Source organism: Cydia pomonella, chromosome 12, assembly GCF_033807575.1.
Source record: "Cydia pomonella isolate Wapato2018A chromosome 12, ilCydPomo1, whole genome shotgun sequence".
Classification (NCBI taxonomy): Eukaryota; Metazoa; Arthropoda; class Insecta; order Lepidoptera; family Tortricidae; genus Cydia; species Cydia pomonella.
In genome coordinates, this window is record NC_084714.1 from 10,636,162 (window position 1) to 10,654,282 (window position 18,121).

The window sequence follows — 18,121 nt, forward strand, 5'->3', positions numbered from 1 at the left end:
CTTGATTGTCATGATAATTAATTGTTATGAATAGTTGTTGAGATCGTTTTCGGTATGCATGCTAGAACTTCAAGCTATGCGTCAATCACGGACTTCTTTCGCCCTAGCAATCCCAAAGGGCTGAGGTCAAGGGACCTGAGCACAACTCGGTTAAATTTGCTGAAACAGGAGATACAAACGGATGCACATCTCATTCCCCTCAGTAAGTGTTCTTTGAAATTATTTGTTCTTATATTTGTGTGTTCTACACCGCGCCCTAGGAAGTACAGCGAAAACTGCGCTACGTGTACCAGTGCCTCTGTCATGTGCGAGATGTACACTGAATGCAAGCGATAAACGGTTTATCATAAACCGTTCAACAACTCATATTCACAGCCGGACACAATTGACTACTTTCGAAATCCAATTGGCCAGTGTCACGCACGGCCCTCAATGAGAACCACAATGTGTGTAAGAAATGCCTGCCTAACGGTCAGAGCATGCGACTTGCAATCCGGAGGTCAGGGGTTCAAACCCCAGCTCGTACCAATGAATTTATCGGAACTTACCTATGTATGAAATATCCTTTGAGACTTACCAGTCGCTTTTCGGGGAAGGAAAACATCGTGAGGAAACCGGATTAATCCCAATAAGGCCTAGTTTACCCTGTGGGTTGGAAGGCCAGATGGCAGTCGCTTTCGTAAAAACTAGTGCCTACGCCAATTCTAGGGATTAATTGCCAAGCTGACCCCAGGCTCCCATGAGCCGTGCTGGTAAAATGCCGGGATAATGCAACTTGTGTAGAAACACTGCATGCTGTATCAATACTACTTATACCGACAAGTAATTAAGGTGCCAGCATAGACATCTTTGAAACAATAACAAAAATTACAGAGGAATTTTACATTCGATATACGACTGACCCTGTAAATGGACTGACCAGTGCACAGGCAGCAGAGTTGTTGAAATTCTACGGGCACAACGCACTGACGCCCGCGACGCAATACGGGTGGCCTAAAGTACTTTTAAAATCCATGTGTACAGGTAAGTAAATGCCTATGCCTACAGATTGCGACATGAACCCCTGATGAATTGTCCCTTTCCGACGTATTGGTATGATGGACTAACGATTTTTAGCCGCTTCGTAACTTTAGTACACGTTTATGAATAAGGGGGTACGGGGATAGGTGTCTAATGCCGCCATATTGCGGAATTTCATTGGAACTTAATTTTTCATACTAAACTGTCACCTGTACTGTACTGTACCTGTATATGTGAACAGCAGCGCCCTCTTGACAATGATCAAGACAATGACAATATCTGGTCGGGCTTTATTAACTAAGTAAAAGTAGAGTAGTAGGTAACGTATGCTAACCTAACCACCTGAAGCATCCTAATACATTGACCGGTCGTTCCTTCATAATAGGATTTTCCGTATTGATTTGGCTTGGCGCTCTCCTGTGTTTGGGGGCGTACCTTCTCGAAGCTTCGTCGAAACCGAACCCGAGCCGCGACAACCTGTACTTGGGATGCGTCCTCGTAGCAGTTGACGTCATTTGCGGACTTTTCAGCTTCTTTCAGAACTACAAAAGTTCGAAGGTAAGTGGCTTTTAGGGTTCCGTACCAAAAGGGTACAAAAGTTACCCTTATGGCGCACTCTATTCGTCCGTCCATCCGTCTGTTACATGGCTAACTAAATATATCTAAGTACTTAATGTATGATGAGAAAGCACCGGAGCCCCTTGTTTAAGTATTGGCGCAGAGTGTCATCTAAGTTTTTTTATTTAAATCGGAAAGTTATACAGACTTTCCAACGCGCTCGGCAGAAATCAATTTTAAAAGTCCCTACCTAGATAATGTACCTATGCAGGAGGTATAGATCCCACCATAACCTCGGCTGTTTCCCAGATAATGAAAACTTTCAACAACATGATTCCCACATACGCCCAGTGCACTAGAGATGGCGTGCTGAACGTCGACACCAATGTCAGGGACCTAGTGAGAGGCGACCTGGTCCGCGTGCAAGCTGGGAACATAGTGCCGGCTGACATTCGGGTCATAGACAGTAAAGGTTTCAAAGTGAGTTAGAACACATTTAAATTAATATACCTATTTCTGCATATGCTGCACAAAAGACGCGGTGCGTGCGTCCAGTCCACGACCATACGCTCAGTCAACTTGAAGATCACGTCAGGTCAGCATCTGTGGCTACGTCTTATCAATTATCATAAGAAACTGAAATAAGCTGTCTTGGTGTCCTGAGTTTTAGTTACACCTGTATCGGTCCCTGATTTCAGGTGGATAATTCATCGCTAACGGGCGAGTCCGTGGCAGTATGTCGCAGTAACTCTGAAGGCATTGCCAACATTCTAGAGTCCCCTAATGTCGCCTTCTTTTCTACGCAATGTGTCGAAGGTTGGGCTACAGGTATAACATCAAAATATAGTTTTAAACCTTCCCCAAGCGTCCAGGCATAGGTAGCGTCATTTAAAGTAAGAGAATAAGTGAAGAAGAATAACTGACGCCCCCTGCAAACAAGTTTCTCTGCCGAGGGTCAATTACCTCTGCAGCTTACTGTGCCTCTTACATCGATCATTATTTTCGGAAAGCGATTTTCCTCGTATGAGCTAGTAAAAAAATACGTCTCTTTCACGCTGTAGGTACAGTACACTACTTACCTCGAAAGTTCGAACTGGATTTTGATTTTCATTCAAATATTATGTATAGGTATCGTCATGTGTACTGGCGATCTAACGGCGTTAGGTCGCGTAGCTGGCCTAGCCACCAGAATCCAGCCCAAACCGTCCCCCCTATCCCAGGAGATATCTCGATTCATGCGCTATATGTGTATCTGGGCGTTGGGCCTGGGTGCATTCGTGGCGTGTGCGTCGCTGGCGCTGAAGTATCCGTTCATGCAGACCATCATATTCGTTATTGGAATCATTGTTGCCAATATACCTGAAGGTGAGAAATGAACTTGACGCTAAAGCTGGCTCTGTGTAAGTTTATTTGTTGATTTTTAGACCAATCGCCGACCTTTTATGACTTGTTTACAAAACTTAGATTACTAATACTTACCTAGTCACTGAAGGAAAATGGGATTAGAGTAGCCTTTTTATTTTTCCGAGCGTATGAGTCAACTTATTTAGTGATGTAAGTATTCATTAAATCTAAAACAAGTTGTTATTTTGGCAAAATTTAACTATTTGTTTCCATCTGTGGTAGGTACCTAGGTCTGATCTGACACAAGTTTAGAAAACATTTAGGTATCGCAGGTGAGTTCACTGAAATAATCTCTGACTTGGTATTATGCTTCCCATTAGGATTGCAACCAACAGTGACAGCATCTCTAACCCTAACCGCCCAACGCATGGTCAAAAAGAACTGCCTGATAAAGAACCTAGACGCCATTGAAGCTTTAGGAGCTTGCACTACCATATGTTCAGACAAAACTGGTACCCTTACTGAGAATAAAATGTGCGTGTACGATGTGTGGACGTGGAACAAAACCCTGACAGTATCGCAAACGTCATTTGAAGGTACCAATTAAATCTAAGCACACTACCCGCTTCGAACTTTAAGATTCGTTAAATAGTAACGAAGAAACATTACTTTTGACACTGACATATCCGATCTATGTCGTATCTAGATTTAATATTTGACGTATCATAAAGTTCGAATCGGGCCGTCAGTCAGTGCCAGCGCGAGCTAGGCACGCGCTACGAGCGTAGCCGATAACAGAAAATCCGTAGGTATGTAACATAGAATCCGCCTAGCCTAGCGGGTCGCTGGCAGTGAATGTCGGCCCGACTCCAATTCGAACAACGCTTATATGATGGCACAGCAATACGATACCGATCTGTCAGTGTCAAAATTGACATTTCAACCAAAAACGTCACTTTTGACAGTGACCGATCTGTATCGTATCCCTGTGACATCTTATAAGTATTGTTCGAATGCGGCCGTGTTAATTCCTACTTTAGACAAATGGACATGTATGTTCTACGAGTACTACGCCGTAGTCGTAGCCCGTAGCATTATTATGGGAGGTTGATTCTGCTGTCACAATTTGATAAGGTTTTCATTTTATTTTGATACTACCTTCACTGTGATGTGAGCACCAACTATCGTTAGCGGCTCACGCTGATTGGTGCCGATGCCGAAAAAATGCGATATCTAATTACATTCGTCTAATAAAGTATTGATCAGGCAGCGTGAAATGACTGGAGGCGTATTCTGATTGTAACAGGTTATGAATTTGATTTGGATCTGGTAAGGATCTGACAGTGTCAAAAGTAATGTTCCTGCGGCGGTATCATGGTTCCATTTTTATCACTTGTCACTATGTCCGTCACTTTCGCGCTTACATATTTGTTAGAACGTGACAGGCATGGTGACAAATGATAAAGAGCCGACCATCTTAGCCCAGCTGGTTGAAGGTCAACTCAAGGTCGTATCAAAATGAAAACGAAACAAAAGGGAAACTAAACTACGTCCAAAAGAGAGGTATGGGCACTGTGAATGTGATCTCACTTTGTGTGGTAGGGGGTAGGGCACAGCATAGCGGATGTCATTCCAGATCTAGAGCAGAGCCCAACTGCTGCAACTGCAGAGCAAAACCGCAGCCAAATAATACTAGACTCTACTCATAGTGTTGTGTTCCTGCCGGTGAGTAAGGTCGCCAGAGAGCTCAATGAGGGTGCGGAGTGTTAGGGTCGGCAACGCGTATGTAACTCCTCTGGAGTTGCAGACGTACATAGTCTACGGAGACTGCTTACCATTAGGCGGGCCGTATGCTTGTTTGCCATCGACGTAGTATATATCTCATTATTATAACAGAATGAGCCCTTATGTAGTGAAAGCAGATTACTTAGCGCGTGTGCTAGGCACAGTAACCTAAATAATTCTACGCTACCTAGTACCATTTTTCGTATTGAATTTCGTAAACCTTTTGCTTCCATTTCCAGATGCTTTGCGCAACAATCAAGGTAAATAAATTATCAGGTATCAGGAAATAAATTATTAGTTCCAATCCAATGGCATTTGCTATACGATTATTTTGTGTTAAGGGTATACAGGTATCTATTATAGTTACTATTTAGCACGTTCATATACAGTAAATGCGTAGTTTGTGTTTCGAGTTTTTTTTAAATATGGTAAGCTCTATTCCATGGTGTTTAATATGACTAGTATTCTTGCTAGCCTTGATTTTGAAATTGATTTGTGTGTAGTATTTCCGTATTTCTTTCATATATTTCCTTTATTGTCCCAATCCTCGTTAGCTTACGCTGCTCTAATCAGATGTGGAGCCTTATGCAGCAGGGCTACATTCAAAGCCGACGGCACCATCCACGGAGACGCTTCCGAGTCCGCCATCTTGGATTTTGTTAATAAACACGGTGACCCGGTGTCCTTGAGGAAACAGCATCCTAAAGTCGCGGAGATACCTTTTAACTCTACGTATAAATACCAAGTAATTAAATTATCTTTACATTATTTAGGCAGTTGCGTCCAGAACGTGCGAATACCTACTTACCTATACTACACATACCTAAGCTGTTAGGAATTCTCTAGTACTGCTTGCTTATAGCGGCGTAATCGCAGCATATTCGCGTGGTCTGGACTGGATGTACACACTTTTTACAAATACGATGAAAGCGTCTATTACTAGCCGACAAACCGGTCTGTCCACCTAGGTGAAATCAATCAAAAAACAAATTGACATTGTTTGGTTTTAGACTTTCTCAAATTTCGTATAAAGGTACGTTCAAGTGCGTAGTCAACATGCCAATCGTTTACGCTCCGTAGCGAACGAAACGCAACTGTCACTAATACGCTAACACTGTCGCACTAATACGGAAGAGTGATAGAAAGAGATTACTACGTTACGTTACGGAACGTTAACGATTGACATCTTGTACACGCACCCGTATCGTTTCTATACTTAACATGTTTTTGGAACTTTCTCTTAGATTGCTGTGTATATACCTACTTGCTGTTTAATAAATAAATACATTCATAGCTTAGCCCAATCCTAGAGAAATATACAAATCAGGGAGGTAGCTAGGTACAGTCAGCATCAAGAGTAGCGGAACAGACTACGCGTCAAAAGTATCATTCACTATTACCTTATTAAAAATAAATATCTGTCTCTTATGTGTCCCTTCATAATATGTATCTTCATGTACAACAATTAGACTGTGAAAGATACTTTTAAAGGCGAACTGTAGACAAATATCTCTATTTGGAATAGTTAGGTATTGATACTATTATTTTGGGGCAGGTAAGTGTGCACTTGGATAAAAATACTTCGCGATACTTAATTCTAATGAAAGGAGCTCCAGAGATCATTATAGCTCGGTGTGACACAATAGCCATGGATAAAGATACAAAGACCTTCACCCGAGAAATGAAGGAAAGAGCAGACTCTGCTGGAGTCGAAATGGCCAAAACTGGTAATATAACTTACAAAGATATTGAATATACATGAAAAATCGCAACGCAATAGGTACTTTTGCTCGCGAGTGTACCTTATACTTCTGCAAGGAGGGTTACGCCTCTTCTCTTTCTGACATATATATATATATATATAACTCTAATATGCATAGGACCGCCAGTTAGTCATGATAACTCATGTTACAAAAAATTTCGGAGAGCTTAAAGAATTTCTTTCTTGCTATCTCTCATACTTACTAAAACCCTACCAAAAACGACGAGACTATTACTTTTAGCAGGTGCAAGTCCTATGGAATGAACTAAAGTAAGACAATTACAATTTCGTTTTAGGTAAAAGGATTCTTGCGTTAGCCGACTTAGTTTTGGATGCTAGTAATTTTCCACTGAATTATAAATTCGATACCGAAGATGTTAATTTTCCAGTGGACAAATTACGTTTTGTAGGAATCTTGGGACTAATGGATCCACCAAGAAGAGAGGTAAATAAACTTTACACTTCTATACCAACCTACCTGCCTGCTGTTTCGTCGTAGCCCTTTTTAAGTATAAGCTCTTATTTCGTTTCACCTGTCCCGTTGTTTGGGCGTCTGTAATCAAATCTTGTAAGTTAAATTTGACCTACTTCCCAGCTTCTGGTCGAGCTGAAATTTTGCATACTTACATATTTATTTATTTATTTAAATATGAAACAAACGGTCATACCAAAAATATTATTACACTTTCTTCTCTTAATCTAGACCTATAGTTTCCATGTTTGTTAAACATATCTTTATATAGAAGCACGAAAAGTACCTATCTACGTTTAGGTTCAGCTAAATAGTAAGAGGTTACACAGAATTTGAGAAATCAGATTTACAAACCACTCAGTGAAAAGCAACTCAGTGTAAAACACGTTCTACGTTTATAACAATTTTTGAATAAGTATGAAGTATCGACAAACATGACATAATAATACTTATTATATACGCGTTAAGATTTATATGCTACTAGTCTTGAATATTGTTTTCAATGAACTTATGGTACAATTAAATATGTCTAAATTTTTTACAATGTTATTATCATTATAGAGGGCACATACTCGTTTAATAAACATATTTTTAGAATAGTTAGTTCTACTACATGGAATGGAGAATAAATGTTTGTATCTGGGACGACATCGGCGCTCTTTATTACCTGGAACTCTTATACATATGTCTTTTAACATATGTAAGTTACGTAACAACACAATATTATGGCACCATCAATGTGATCTTGGAGACAGGAGGTGGCAATAGAAACTCTGCGATAAAATAACGCAACCTATTGTGCTTGGGGTTTTTAGAATTGTCTCGCTCGATGAGTATATTATTTGCCTGAAAGTACTTACAGTCAGCGATAAAAGCTTGTACCAAAAATTATTAATTTTTGGCTAAAAACTTATGTTTCATTATCTCATGCTCATGCTATTTGACATGCTACTTAATCATGTTAAGGTGCTGTCAGCTATTCAGCGCGTCCGCGCAGCAGGCGTACGGGTAATGATGGTGACCGGCGACCACCCTGAAACCGCGCGCGCGGTGGCGGGCGAGGTCGGCATCGCCACAGCGGCCTGCCACGTGATTACGGGCGCAGAGCTGCGCAGCATGACGCCCGACCTGCTCGACTGGACCATCGACAAATACTATGAGATTGGTACGTATTACCAGCCTGTACCATAATAGGTACTAAGTTCCAACATAACACGGTACATTACTCGTATATGCTAAGGTACTGTCAGCCATACAGCGTGTCCGTGCAGCAGGTGTACGCTTAATGATGTTGACAGGCGACCACCCAGAAAAAGGGCGCGCGGTGGCCGGCAAGGTCGGGGTCGGAATCGATACAGCCTCTTGTCATGTGATCACTGGCACCAAGCTAATAACCTGATCTGCTCGACCAGGCCATCGACAAATATTACGAGATTGATGGTACCTAATATACTGATATATAAAAGCCCGTGCGGCACATGCTTATGTCACGTGCTTACTTACGGGCGCCGACGCTCACGAGCTGCGCGGCATGACGCCCGACCTGCTCGACTGGACCATCGAAATACTAGGATATTGATACCTACCTATGTATACAGCCGTAGGTATAACTATTTCGTACACCTTATTCCTTATTGCAATGCCTTTGTTGTTAGCAGAAATAAGTACCTACCACACGCAGACTATTAATCCGTCATCAGCATATATACTCGTATCGTCTTATAAATTATTGAAGAAAAACGCCCGACCTGTTTGACTTGAATAAGTATTTAAAAAATTAACTACCTACGATATCGCTAAACAGTTCAATCGATAAGTCATGAGCATCATTAATTTGATGGGTAGCTTTATCGTGATCGTGAGCCAGTTAGTGTCGCCACGCTACGCCACGTATAAGGGCTGCCTCCTCCGGTGACCTCTAGGAAACCACTTACCATGTTAATATTAATAACTTTACAGTTTTTGCACGAACATCACCAACTCAAAAGCTCCAGATAGTGGAAGCATGCCAGCGACGAGGCGGCATAGTGGCGGTGACGGGCGATGGCGTAAACGATGCGCCCGCGCTGCGTCGTGCCGACATCGGCATCTCCATGGGCATCACAGGCTCACAAGTAAGACTGGTTCCACAGATACAGTCCAACAGTAGGTACTTGTAATAAATCCACTCACTCAAAAGCTGCAGATAGAGGAAGCATGTCAACAGCGCGGAGGCATATTAGTGGCGGTGACAGAGGGGTGACGGCCTCAATGACGCGCCGGCGCTTCGCTGCGCCGACATCGGCATCTCCATGAGCATAACGGGCTCACAAGTAGGGCAGGTTCTTAGTTTTCTCAGGTTCTTACAGACACGACACGAGTCCATAAACTTGTAGTAAATTCACCATCTTCTCTTGTTTCCATCTCTGCCAATTGAACACACTCAGCAGGTAATGGACCCAATTAACCACTTAAAACACGCACGGGTGCTAAATGACTGATGCCAATTATTTACAATAGAAGCAATACCCTGCACTCACTTTTAAGCCATTTACGCGCGTGTACTATGTTTTTTCTATATTTCAGGTATCGAAACAAACCGCTGATATTATTTTGATGGACGACAATTTCGCGACCATCGTCACAGGAATAGAGGAGGGGCGGAAAATATTCGATAACTTAAAGAAATCTATTTGCTACATACTCATATCGAATGTGCCGGAAATCTTTCCTGTGCTAATGTTTATTTTGTTTTCAATACCACTGCCGCTGGGTAAGCTGACAAACTTTTACAAGCTTTAACAAACTTTTAAAATTCCATATCACAAATAATGTCTGTGTACTTATTACGGCGGTGTATTTTTTCAACCCTTGACCCACATTTTGCGTCGTGAATTTATATATTATATCATACTGAGCAACTTTATATAAGACCCAATCGAAAACGCTGATTCGAATAAAATTCTTGAACAAAATAAGCCTTAAGGTCACACACATTTCCAGCATTATTATTATCACAACATTTCCATCTTTACCACTTAGATGGTTGGCAGTTCTCAACTATACGTTTCTCCAGAAAGCTAATAGACTGTGGAATGAACTGTCGCCTGCGGTATTTCCGGACCGGTACTCTGATGGTAATAGGCGGCGGTATTTTTTTACCATTAGACGATCCGTCTGCTCGTTTGCCTCCTATATCATAAAAAAACTTGCGGAATTTAGTTTATTGCAGTTGTGAATTATTGGGATTCGATTGCAAAGCGGCACCAAGGCTTAACACTGCGATGACGCAATTTAAGCAGCTTCTGGCCTGACCGCAGGCGTTCATATACTGTGAACGCTTACCATCAACCGGGTTGTATAATCGTTTGGCACCAACGTACTAAGTATAAAAAAACTTGATGATAAAAGACAAAACATTTCAGGAGTAATGACCATCTTATGCGTGGACCTCGGCACGGACATGTGGCCAGCCGTATCCCTTGCGCACGAGCGCGCGGAGTCAGATGTGATGGCGCGGCCGCCGCGCCGCGGTCAACAGCTGGTGTCCGGGCGAATGCTGCGGCTCGCCTACGGACACCTCGGGCTGGTCGAGGTGGCCGCCGGCATGTTCGCCTACTTCGTGGTCATGGCGGAGCATGGATTCTTCCCTGATGTTTTGTTTGGTAAATATTAATACTAAGGAGGTTACTACATATTTCAAAGACCCCTATATCAATCGCGTAAATGAAAACACTCAACAAAGCTGGTGACCGGGCGCATGCTGTAGCTCGCCTACGGACACGGATGTTTTGTTTGGTATAGGTGCCAGGTGGTATAGGTTAATATTTCAAAGACGCCTGCAATGTTATGCGAATGTATCTATTCTTAAAAAAGCTGGACACCTCGGGCTAGTCGAGGTGACCGCTGGCATATTCGTCTACTTCGTCGTGTCAAATAGCAACATGAGTGAACCATTACCGTCGCCCATTGACACACGCAACAAAGGTTGGAAGTAAATCATTTGAGAAGATGGGTGTAGGCACGCTCTTTAAATAACGATCTATATTTAATTGCACAAATTCTTCATTCCGGCTTTGCAGGCATACGAAGCGAATGGGACAACGAAGCCGTGAGCGACCTCCGAGACTCCGTGGGGCAGGAGTGGACGTACGAAGCGCGCATGACCGTGCAGCGTGCCAGCCAAGCCGCGTATTTCGTGGCCGTTGTCATCACGCAGATGATGAACGGCATCATCTGCAAGACGAGATACAATTCCATTGCTCACGTTGGTAAAATATTTGCCAACCTGTTCAGTTGTTCACTACCACATATCTTACGGTATCAGCAAGACTCGAGGCCGTATCAACAGCCTGCGTAGCGAACGTGCATATTTTTCACGCTCCGTGGCGAACGAAACCAGGGCCGGATTTAGGGGAGGGCAACCGGGGCTACTGCCCCGGGCCTCCACAAAAGAGGGGCCCCCCACAATAGAGAATTCGGTAAATTTACCATTTTATTTGGAAAAAAATTGGGGCCAGGGGGCCTCCACACCTTTATTGCCCGAGGCCTCCAGACCTCTAAATCCGGCAATGAACGAAACGCAACTGTCACAGTCGCACTAATAGGGAAGAGTGATAGAGAGAGATGACTATGCTACGCTACGGAGCGTTAACGATTGTAACGTTGGCTTCGCGGCCAGATCCGCTTGCTTCGTAATAATCACTCAACGATGCACGGCATCATCACCGAGACAACTCCATTGCTCACATTAGTAAGAGACTTACTTAGTGTGACACTAATACGACATTATCTTACATATTATTTTGGTATTTATTTATTCCGGTAATTCCAAACACAATGTCTAAACTTATAATTACATAATTTTTAAGAAAAAAAACCGACTTCAATGACGGAACCCGTAAATTATTGCAGATGACTAAATAAACATCCTGTATAAGATGCATTCCTTAATTCTCTCTCTTACAAGGCTCGGACACCGGTTATATTGCCAAACCGTTATCATGTACTTGGCGCAAAACCTTATAATTTCGGTTTGGCTTGAAAAACCGTTATTTTAAAACCGGTTTTTATGAGAACATATCTTGTCAAATTAACCGGTTTAGAGCAATAAAAACCAGTTTCTGTGTCTATGTATAAAAATTACACAATTAATTTCTAATAGTTTGTAAAAGTTGTGCCATAATATAAAAGTGTAGTTTTTTATATTTTTAAAATATATTTTTTTGCCTCTACAAATTTTTTTTATAATGTATGAAGTAGTCTATTTAACAAAAAAGGTTGAGAGGGAATTTTTAGCCTATTAGGGTAACATGAAGAAAACATCATAAAGTGGACATACATTTATTAAATTAACAGTTACTAAAAAAATCTCTCAATTCGCATGAATTGATGTTCTACCATTCTCACGTGTGATTGAGCTACATAAAAAAAAAATTTTTTTTTTTTGGAAAAGCAATAGTGTAAGCAATTTCTTTGTCAAGGTCGAATTCTGATGATGGATGAGGAACTGAGGGAACTATAACTCTTATAAGCATACTTGTAGCGATATTTTTATTTAAAAACCAAGCATTTGCGTTTAAAGTGTTATTTGATTAAATGAAGCCGTTGATGAAGACCAGTATGGAACTGCCCCACGGCAAGTTTCTTATTTCTTGGGGCTAATTGTAATTATTATGAGATATCATGCATCAATGCACTATGGTTCTAAATAATTTAAAAGCCATTTCAAAATGTTTCGTGAAGTCGGTTTTTTAAGGTAGGTATTTTATTCAATAAACTAGCGTAATTTATTATTGAAAACGATTAAGTACGAAAGAAAATCATTGAACGAAGTACGGTCGCCATTTGTTTATCACGTTAGGCACTAAGTAGCTATAATTAAATGTGCGAGAATACGTCCAGCTAAAGTAAGAAAAACATATTGAATTTATCTTATCTCGCGGCTCATCTGCCTGGAAACTGACAAGAAACCTAAATTATGTGTATTAAATACCATCAGCCCGGCCGGCCGTTTTGTTGCTTGTCGAAAAATCCGGTTTTTTAGGTAACAATAAAGTTCTTAAAACGTTCGCGTTTTTATTAAAATTCGGAGAAAAACCGAAATAAACCGGTATTTCATAAATCGGTTCCGAGCCTTACTCTCTTGACTCGCTACGCTCGAAGTTCAATTTTTGACTCTTCCGCTTGCTCGATATAACCTATTATTATTAGCAGGAATAAAACAACAACTTTGCCCCACTTGTGAAACAAATCCCCCTAATTCTAATTTTATTTCTAATTCTGTCTAAAAACAACCCCCGCAGACATTTTCTCGGCAACAGAGTGGTCAAAGCATGGAACAAACTACCAGAAGATGTGGTCTCAGCACTGCATGTCAATCAGTTTAAGAACAGACTAGACAAATACTTAACCAGCGCAAAGAATACATATTAAGTGAAGATCACTCAGAAACAGGCAACTATCAGTTGTTTCAACTGCCTGCCTGATTAATAAATAATAATAATAAATAATAATAATAATAATAAAACCGCAGGGCAGCTTGTGGCGAGCTGTTGGGGAGTAACGACCCCACGGACCCGAGTACTCCCGAGAGTCGGTCAGGGTCTCCGTCTCCGGCGTGTCTTCGTCGGTCGGAGTGGACCCCAAGGGGACCCGCAGGACTCTCAGCTCTGGCTTGCCTTCATTGGCCGTCCAGAGAGGAGTCGTTAGAGCTAAATGCTCCAGGGGTGGAAGTGAAAACTTGCATAAGACGCGAGTTGGCACAGTGGCTGTTATCAGCCACTGGGTAGAAAGCGGCGTACACCTCTCGACACCCCTGAGCCGCTCACACCGGTGTTGCTCCTGGTCGTCTTCAGGACGGCATTTTCAGGGGCCCATCTAGTGGGCGGCGAGTCACCGCCTGCCTCGATAACTAGTGAAAACATTGTTATGGCAGGTGTCCGGACGTCTTTGCAATAACCCAGTCTCATTGTCCTCCCAAACTTCAATCCATAGACCGTTATACTGTTCACTTTACTACAATAGTCCCAATGCCTGTTGCGACCGGTTCTTTGGTGTCTATTGTTGCGCCCGTGAACGGGTTCCAGCAGGCGTTCTACATGACATTAAAGCTCTCCAAGAGGCCTCTACGTGTTGGATCTATATCCCCATGCAAGCCTATCAAAAGACCGGGATTTATAGGCCCGTGAAATCCAAGGAGATACAATAATAATAATAATAATTAACCCGCGGGGGCAGCTTGTGGCGAGCTGACGGTGAGTGGCGACACCGCGGACCCCTATTCCAGAGGGCCCTTTTATTAGGCCCTCGCCTCTGCGCTTGCCTTCACCGGCCGGCCAGAGTGGAGTCGCAAGAGCGGGACCTATGCTCCAGGTTGGAAGTGTAAAATGTCATAACGCCGGCGGCCTGCTGAACGGATTACCGGGATCTGGCTTCCGCAGACTCACCTCTCGACAACCTCACAGCCGCTCCAAAGTGTTGCCCTATTGTCGCACTGTGCGTGCGGCCGTTGTGGGGCCCACTCAATGAGTTGGCGAGTCACCGCCTGTCTTACACAATTCCGAGACTGATTGTCACGGCAGGTGTCCGCTAGTCTCCTCCCATAGCCTATTATCCAGTCCATCCAACTTTCAAATCAATAGCCTTATGACCTTAGATCCCATCGCAGCACAAAAGTGCTGCACTGCAATAGTCTTTGCACCTGGCGGGGACCATCTCCGGATGTATCATATTGTGCGCTCGGAGATGGTATCCGCGACGTGTATCCCTTGCTTGTAGATTAATTTGTCTTAAAGGGCCTCTGCGCTGTTGGCTTCGGCCCCACGTATGCCTCCCAAAGGTCCGGGACCCCATGGTCCCGAGATATGGTAAGACAGACAAATAATAATAATAATAATAAAAAAAAAAAAAACCGCTCTGACAATGACAGACGTCTCGTTACAATTTTATTGCTAAAAATATATTTTTATACGTTTTTATTGTTAACCAATTGTGTATTTTACCAACAAGCGGATAATTCACCTACGCATTATGTGGAACCATGAAAAAAATGTGTCTGAAACATGTGGGACGCAAATTAATACGCACGCCACTGACGTGTCATTTGCATGACATAACGCAACACAATATATATACGGTAAATAACGTATAAAACAATGATAACGAGGAGTCGAGCACGTGCAGCGGATTCGAAAAACGCACGACCACCACCCCCGCCCGCCTCGTCCAGTTCCTCGTCCACATCGTCGTCAGGCGACGAGTTTGCAACGGCGCCTGACACAGACGGGTCCAGTGACGAGAGCGGGCCGCCGCCGCCGCCGCCACGACCACCTGCGCGACGAGGGCGGCCACCGCTGCCGGCACGCTTGGGGCCTGCGGGACATCCTGCCCCGCCCACGGCTCCCGCTGCCGGTGGTATAGTGCGTCGCATGAGATGGTCTCCGTCCATTAATGAGAATGTCATGCGCGCCTATTATGGGGCTACAGAGGGGGGAACACAATTATCTGCGTATCGTTCAAGAATACTGCCTCTGTTTCAGGCTCTTGAACCTACCATCACCGTGTCGGAGCAACGACTATCGGATCAGGTACGCGTCATTCAACGGTTAAAGCGGTTGGACGACGCGACACTTGACCGGCTTCGCCTGGAGGCTCTCTCTGCTCGCGCGGCCTCCACCTCTGTGCGGGATCTGCCCGCCACGACGCCGGATCCGGTGCCCGCACCCGACCTGGCACCGGGGGCGCCGCGGGTCGATTTCAGTACCGACGAGGGGGATTTTGCGAGTCAGAGCATGAGCACCCCTGCTAATGAGCAACTGAGGAGGACTTTGGATGAGGCAATTAAGCAGTATCGCTCCACAACTCACTCTAGGCCACGATTACCACGTCTGCCTATGAATAGACGCAACCTAGCGCTAGTGGGAGCCCTGAACGCTTTACTAGAGCCACACATACGGACTAGTAAAGATTTAGATGATACGCACTCGATCATGTACTGCGGAGCCATCGCGGCGTGCCGTGTTGCTCGAGTCAAGTTTCCGGACGCTGAACGTGCACCTAGGACCGTCGGAGGTGTGCCTGCATGGCAAGCGCGGATCGAGCGACGTATCACCTCGTTTAGGACTCTCATTGCAAAGCTGACCTGCTTCAGGGGGGGCAACAACCGCCCCCGAGTAATGCGCTTTGTGAACCAGGCGTTCGCGGGGACGGATATCAGGCCCCGCGACTACATGGCCAATGTCACAGAGCGCATCGACTTTCTAAAGCAGAAAGTCTATGCATGGGCAAACCGTATTCGCCGCTACAGAGAGCGTGTGGACCGATTCCAGCAGAATCGTCTTTTTCAAAGTGACCAAAGGAAGGTATACAGAAGGTGGGAGGAAACCGACCCTCATGTGTCCGACGTGCGGCTGCCGGATGCTACTGCCATGACTGATTTCTGGCGTAGCATCTGGTCGGTGCCCGTTGAACACACGGAGGGCGAGTGGATAAACGTTGTCGAACGTGAGTGCGAGAATATCGAACCTATGGGGGCTATCACCATCAGCCCCGATGACGTAAGTTGTGCCATCCGTACGGTTCAGAACTGGAAAAGTCCTGGACCGGACGGATTGCACAACTTCTGGCTAAAATGGTTTCGGTGCTCGCACTCACGGTGGGCAACGCAGTTCCAACAAGCCCTCGAGCTTGGTTCCCTCCCTCCTTCCCTAACAACTGGAGTAACTTTCCTGCTCTACAAGTCCGGTAGTACCACGGAAGCGAAGAACTACAGACCCATCACGTGCTTGCCTACACTTTACAAGCTCCTTACATCCATTTTGAGAGCAAAAATTAACGCGCATATTGTCGCTAATAACATTTTGGCCACTGCTCAAAATGGATGTAGGGTTGGGTCCCGTGGTACTAAAGAGCTCCTCCTCATAGACATGACCATTTGCCAACAAGTCCGGCGGAACAAGAGGGCCCTCTCGGCCGCTTGGATTGACTACAAGAAGGCCTATGATTCGGTGCCTCACTCATGGCTGGGGAGGGTCTTAGAGCTGTATAAAGTTGATACAGCTTTAAGAGCCTTCCTAAGCGCGTGTATGAGGCAGTGGACCACAGTCCTTCGTCAACCAGGAGGCGGGGATGACCACCCTGGCCCGCAGGATTTTATAAGGATTGAGCGAGGAATATTCCAGGGTGATAGTCTGAGTCCCCTGTGGTTCTGCCTAGCTCTGAATCCCCTCAGCACCCTGCTGAAGGATTCGGGACTAGGTTGCCGGCTTCGGAGAGAGGGTGAAGTCGTTTCTCACCTTCTGTACATGGATGACCTCAAATTATTTGCACCAAATAGCCAAGACTTGTTGGAGCTACTGAAAACCACCGAAGTCTTCAGTAGTGCCATCAACATGGAGTTTGGTGTCGATAAATGTGCAGTTATGCATGTACAGCGGGGGAAGGTTGTAAATTCAACAAATTTACAACTTTCTGAGGCAATGGCTTTCAGATCTATCTCTGAATCAGAAACCTACAAATACCTTGGTATGTCACAGTCGTTGGGTATTGAGGATGAGGGTATTAGACAGTCGGTGAAGGAACGCTTTTTCAGTCGGCTCACAAAAGTCCTTAACAGTCTTTTGTCAGGAGGCAACAAAGTGCGAGCCTTCAACGCCTGGGTAATGCCCCTGCTCACATACTCCTTTGGCATACTAAGGTGGACTCAGACCGAGCTGGACGCCCTGGATCGGAGGGTCCGACTACTGCTAACCACACACCGTATGCTACACCCACGCTCGTCAGTTATGAGATTGTACATCCCACGGAAGTGTGGAGGTCGAGGCTTCCTAAACGCCAAAGATCTCCACAACCGCGAGGTGTGCAATCTCAGGAATTATTTCCTTAACAACGAGTGTGGGATGCATCGTGATGTGGTGGCAGTAGACAGGAACCTCACGCCGCTCTCCTTGGCAAACGAGAACTGGCGCAAACCTGTGGTACTAAGTACTGCGGATCGCAAGGCGGCATGGGAGAGTAAGGTGCTACACGGGCGGTTCTACAAGGCCCTCACGGGACCCGACGTGGACCTGCTCGCGTCGGTGAACTGGTTACGATTCGGGGACCTCTTCGGAGAAACCGAGGGTTTTGCCTGTGCAATTGCGGACGAAGTGATGATGACGAACAACTATCGGAAATATATCCTGAAGGACGGTACGGTCGAC

At 44.5% G+C, this 18,121-nt stretch overlaps 1 protein-coding gene across 4 annotated transcripts in view; it reads left to right on the plus strand.

Annotated features, from left to right (window-relative positions):
- The window catches only part of LOC133523506 (sodium/potassium-transporting ATPase subunit alpha-like), a 21,478-nt gene continuing 3,357 nt past the window's right edge, over positions 1-18,121 (plus strand). Inside the window, exons 1-16 of one of the 4 annotated variants that reach the window (XR_009800235.1) lie at positions 1-202; positions 874-1,023; positions 1,406-1,578; positions 1,888-2,058; positions 2,277-2,406; positions 2,707-2,943; positions 3,303-3,518; positions 4,947-4,967; positions 5,262-5,452; positions 6,263-6,434; positions 6,766-6,914; positions 7,908-8,106; positions 8,901-9,055; positions 9,507-9,693; positions 10,346-10,585; positions 11,003-11,187. Coding sequence is in view for 3 of the 4 variants with exons in the window: in XM_061859143.1 (XP_061715127.1) it covers positions 55-202; positions 874-1,023; positions 1,406-1,578; positions 1,888-2,058; positions 2,277-2,406; positions 2,707-2,943; positions 3,303-3,518; positions 4,947-4,967; positions 5,262-5,452; positions 6,263-6,434; positions 6,766-6,914; positions 7,908-8,106; positions 8,901-9,055; positions 9,507-9,693; positions 10,346-10,585; positions 11,003-11,191 (2,728 nt within the window). In the remaining variant the exon portion in view is untranslated. Of the gene's footprint in view, positions 203-873; positions 1,024-1,405; positions 1,579-1,887; positions 2,059-2,276; positions 2,407-2,706; positions 2,944-3,302; positions 3,519-4,946; positions 4,968-5,261; positions 5,453-6,262; positions 6,435-6,765; positions 6,915-7,907; positions 8,107-8,900; positions 9,056-9,506; positions 9,694-10,345; positions 10,586-11,002; positions 11,192-18,121 lie in introns of all 4 variants that reach the window. The other 3 variants (XM_061859143.1, XM_061859144.1, XM_061859145.1) reach the window with 3 other exon arrangements.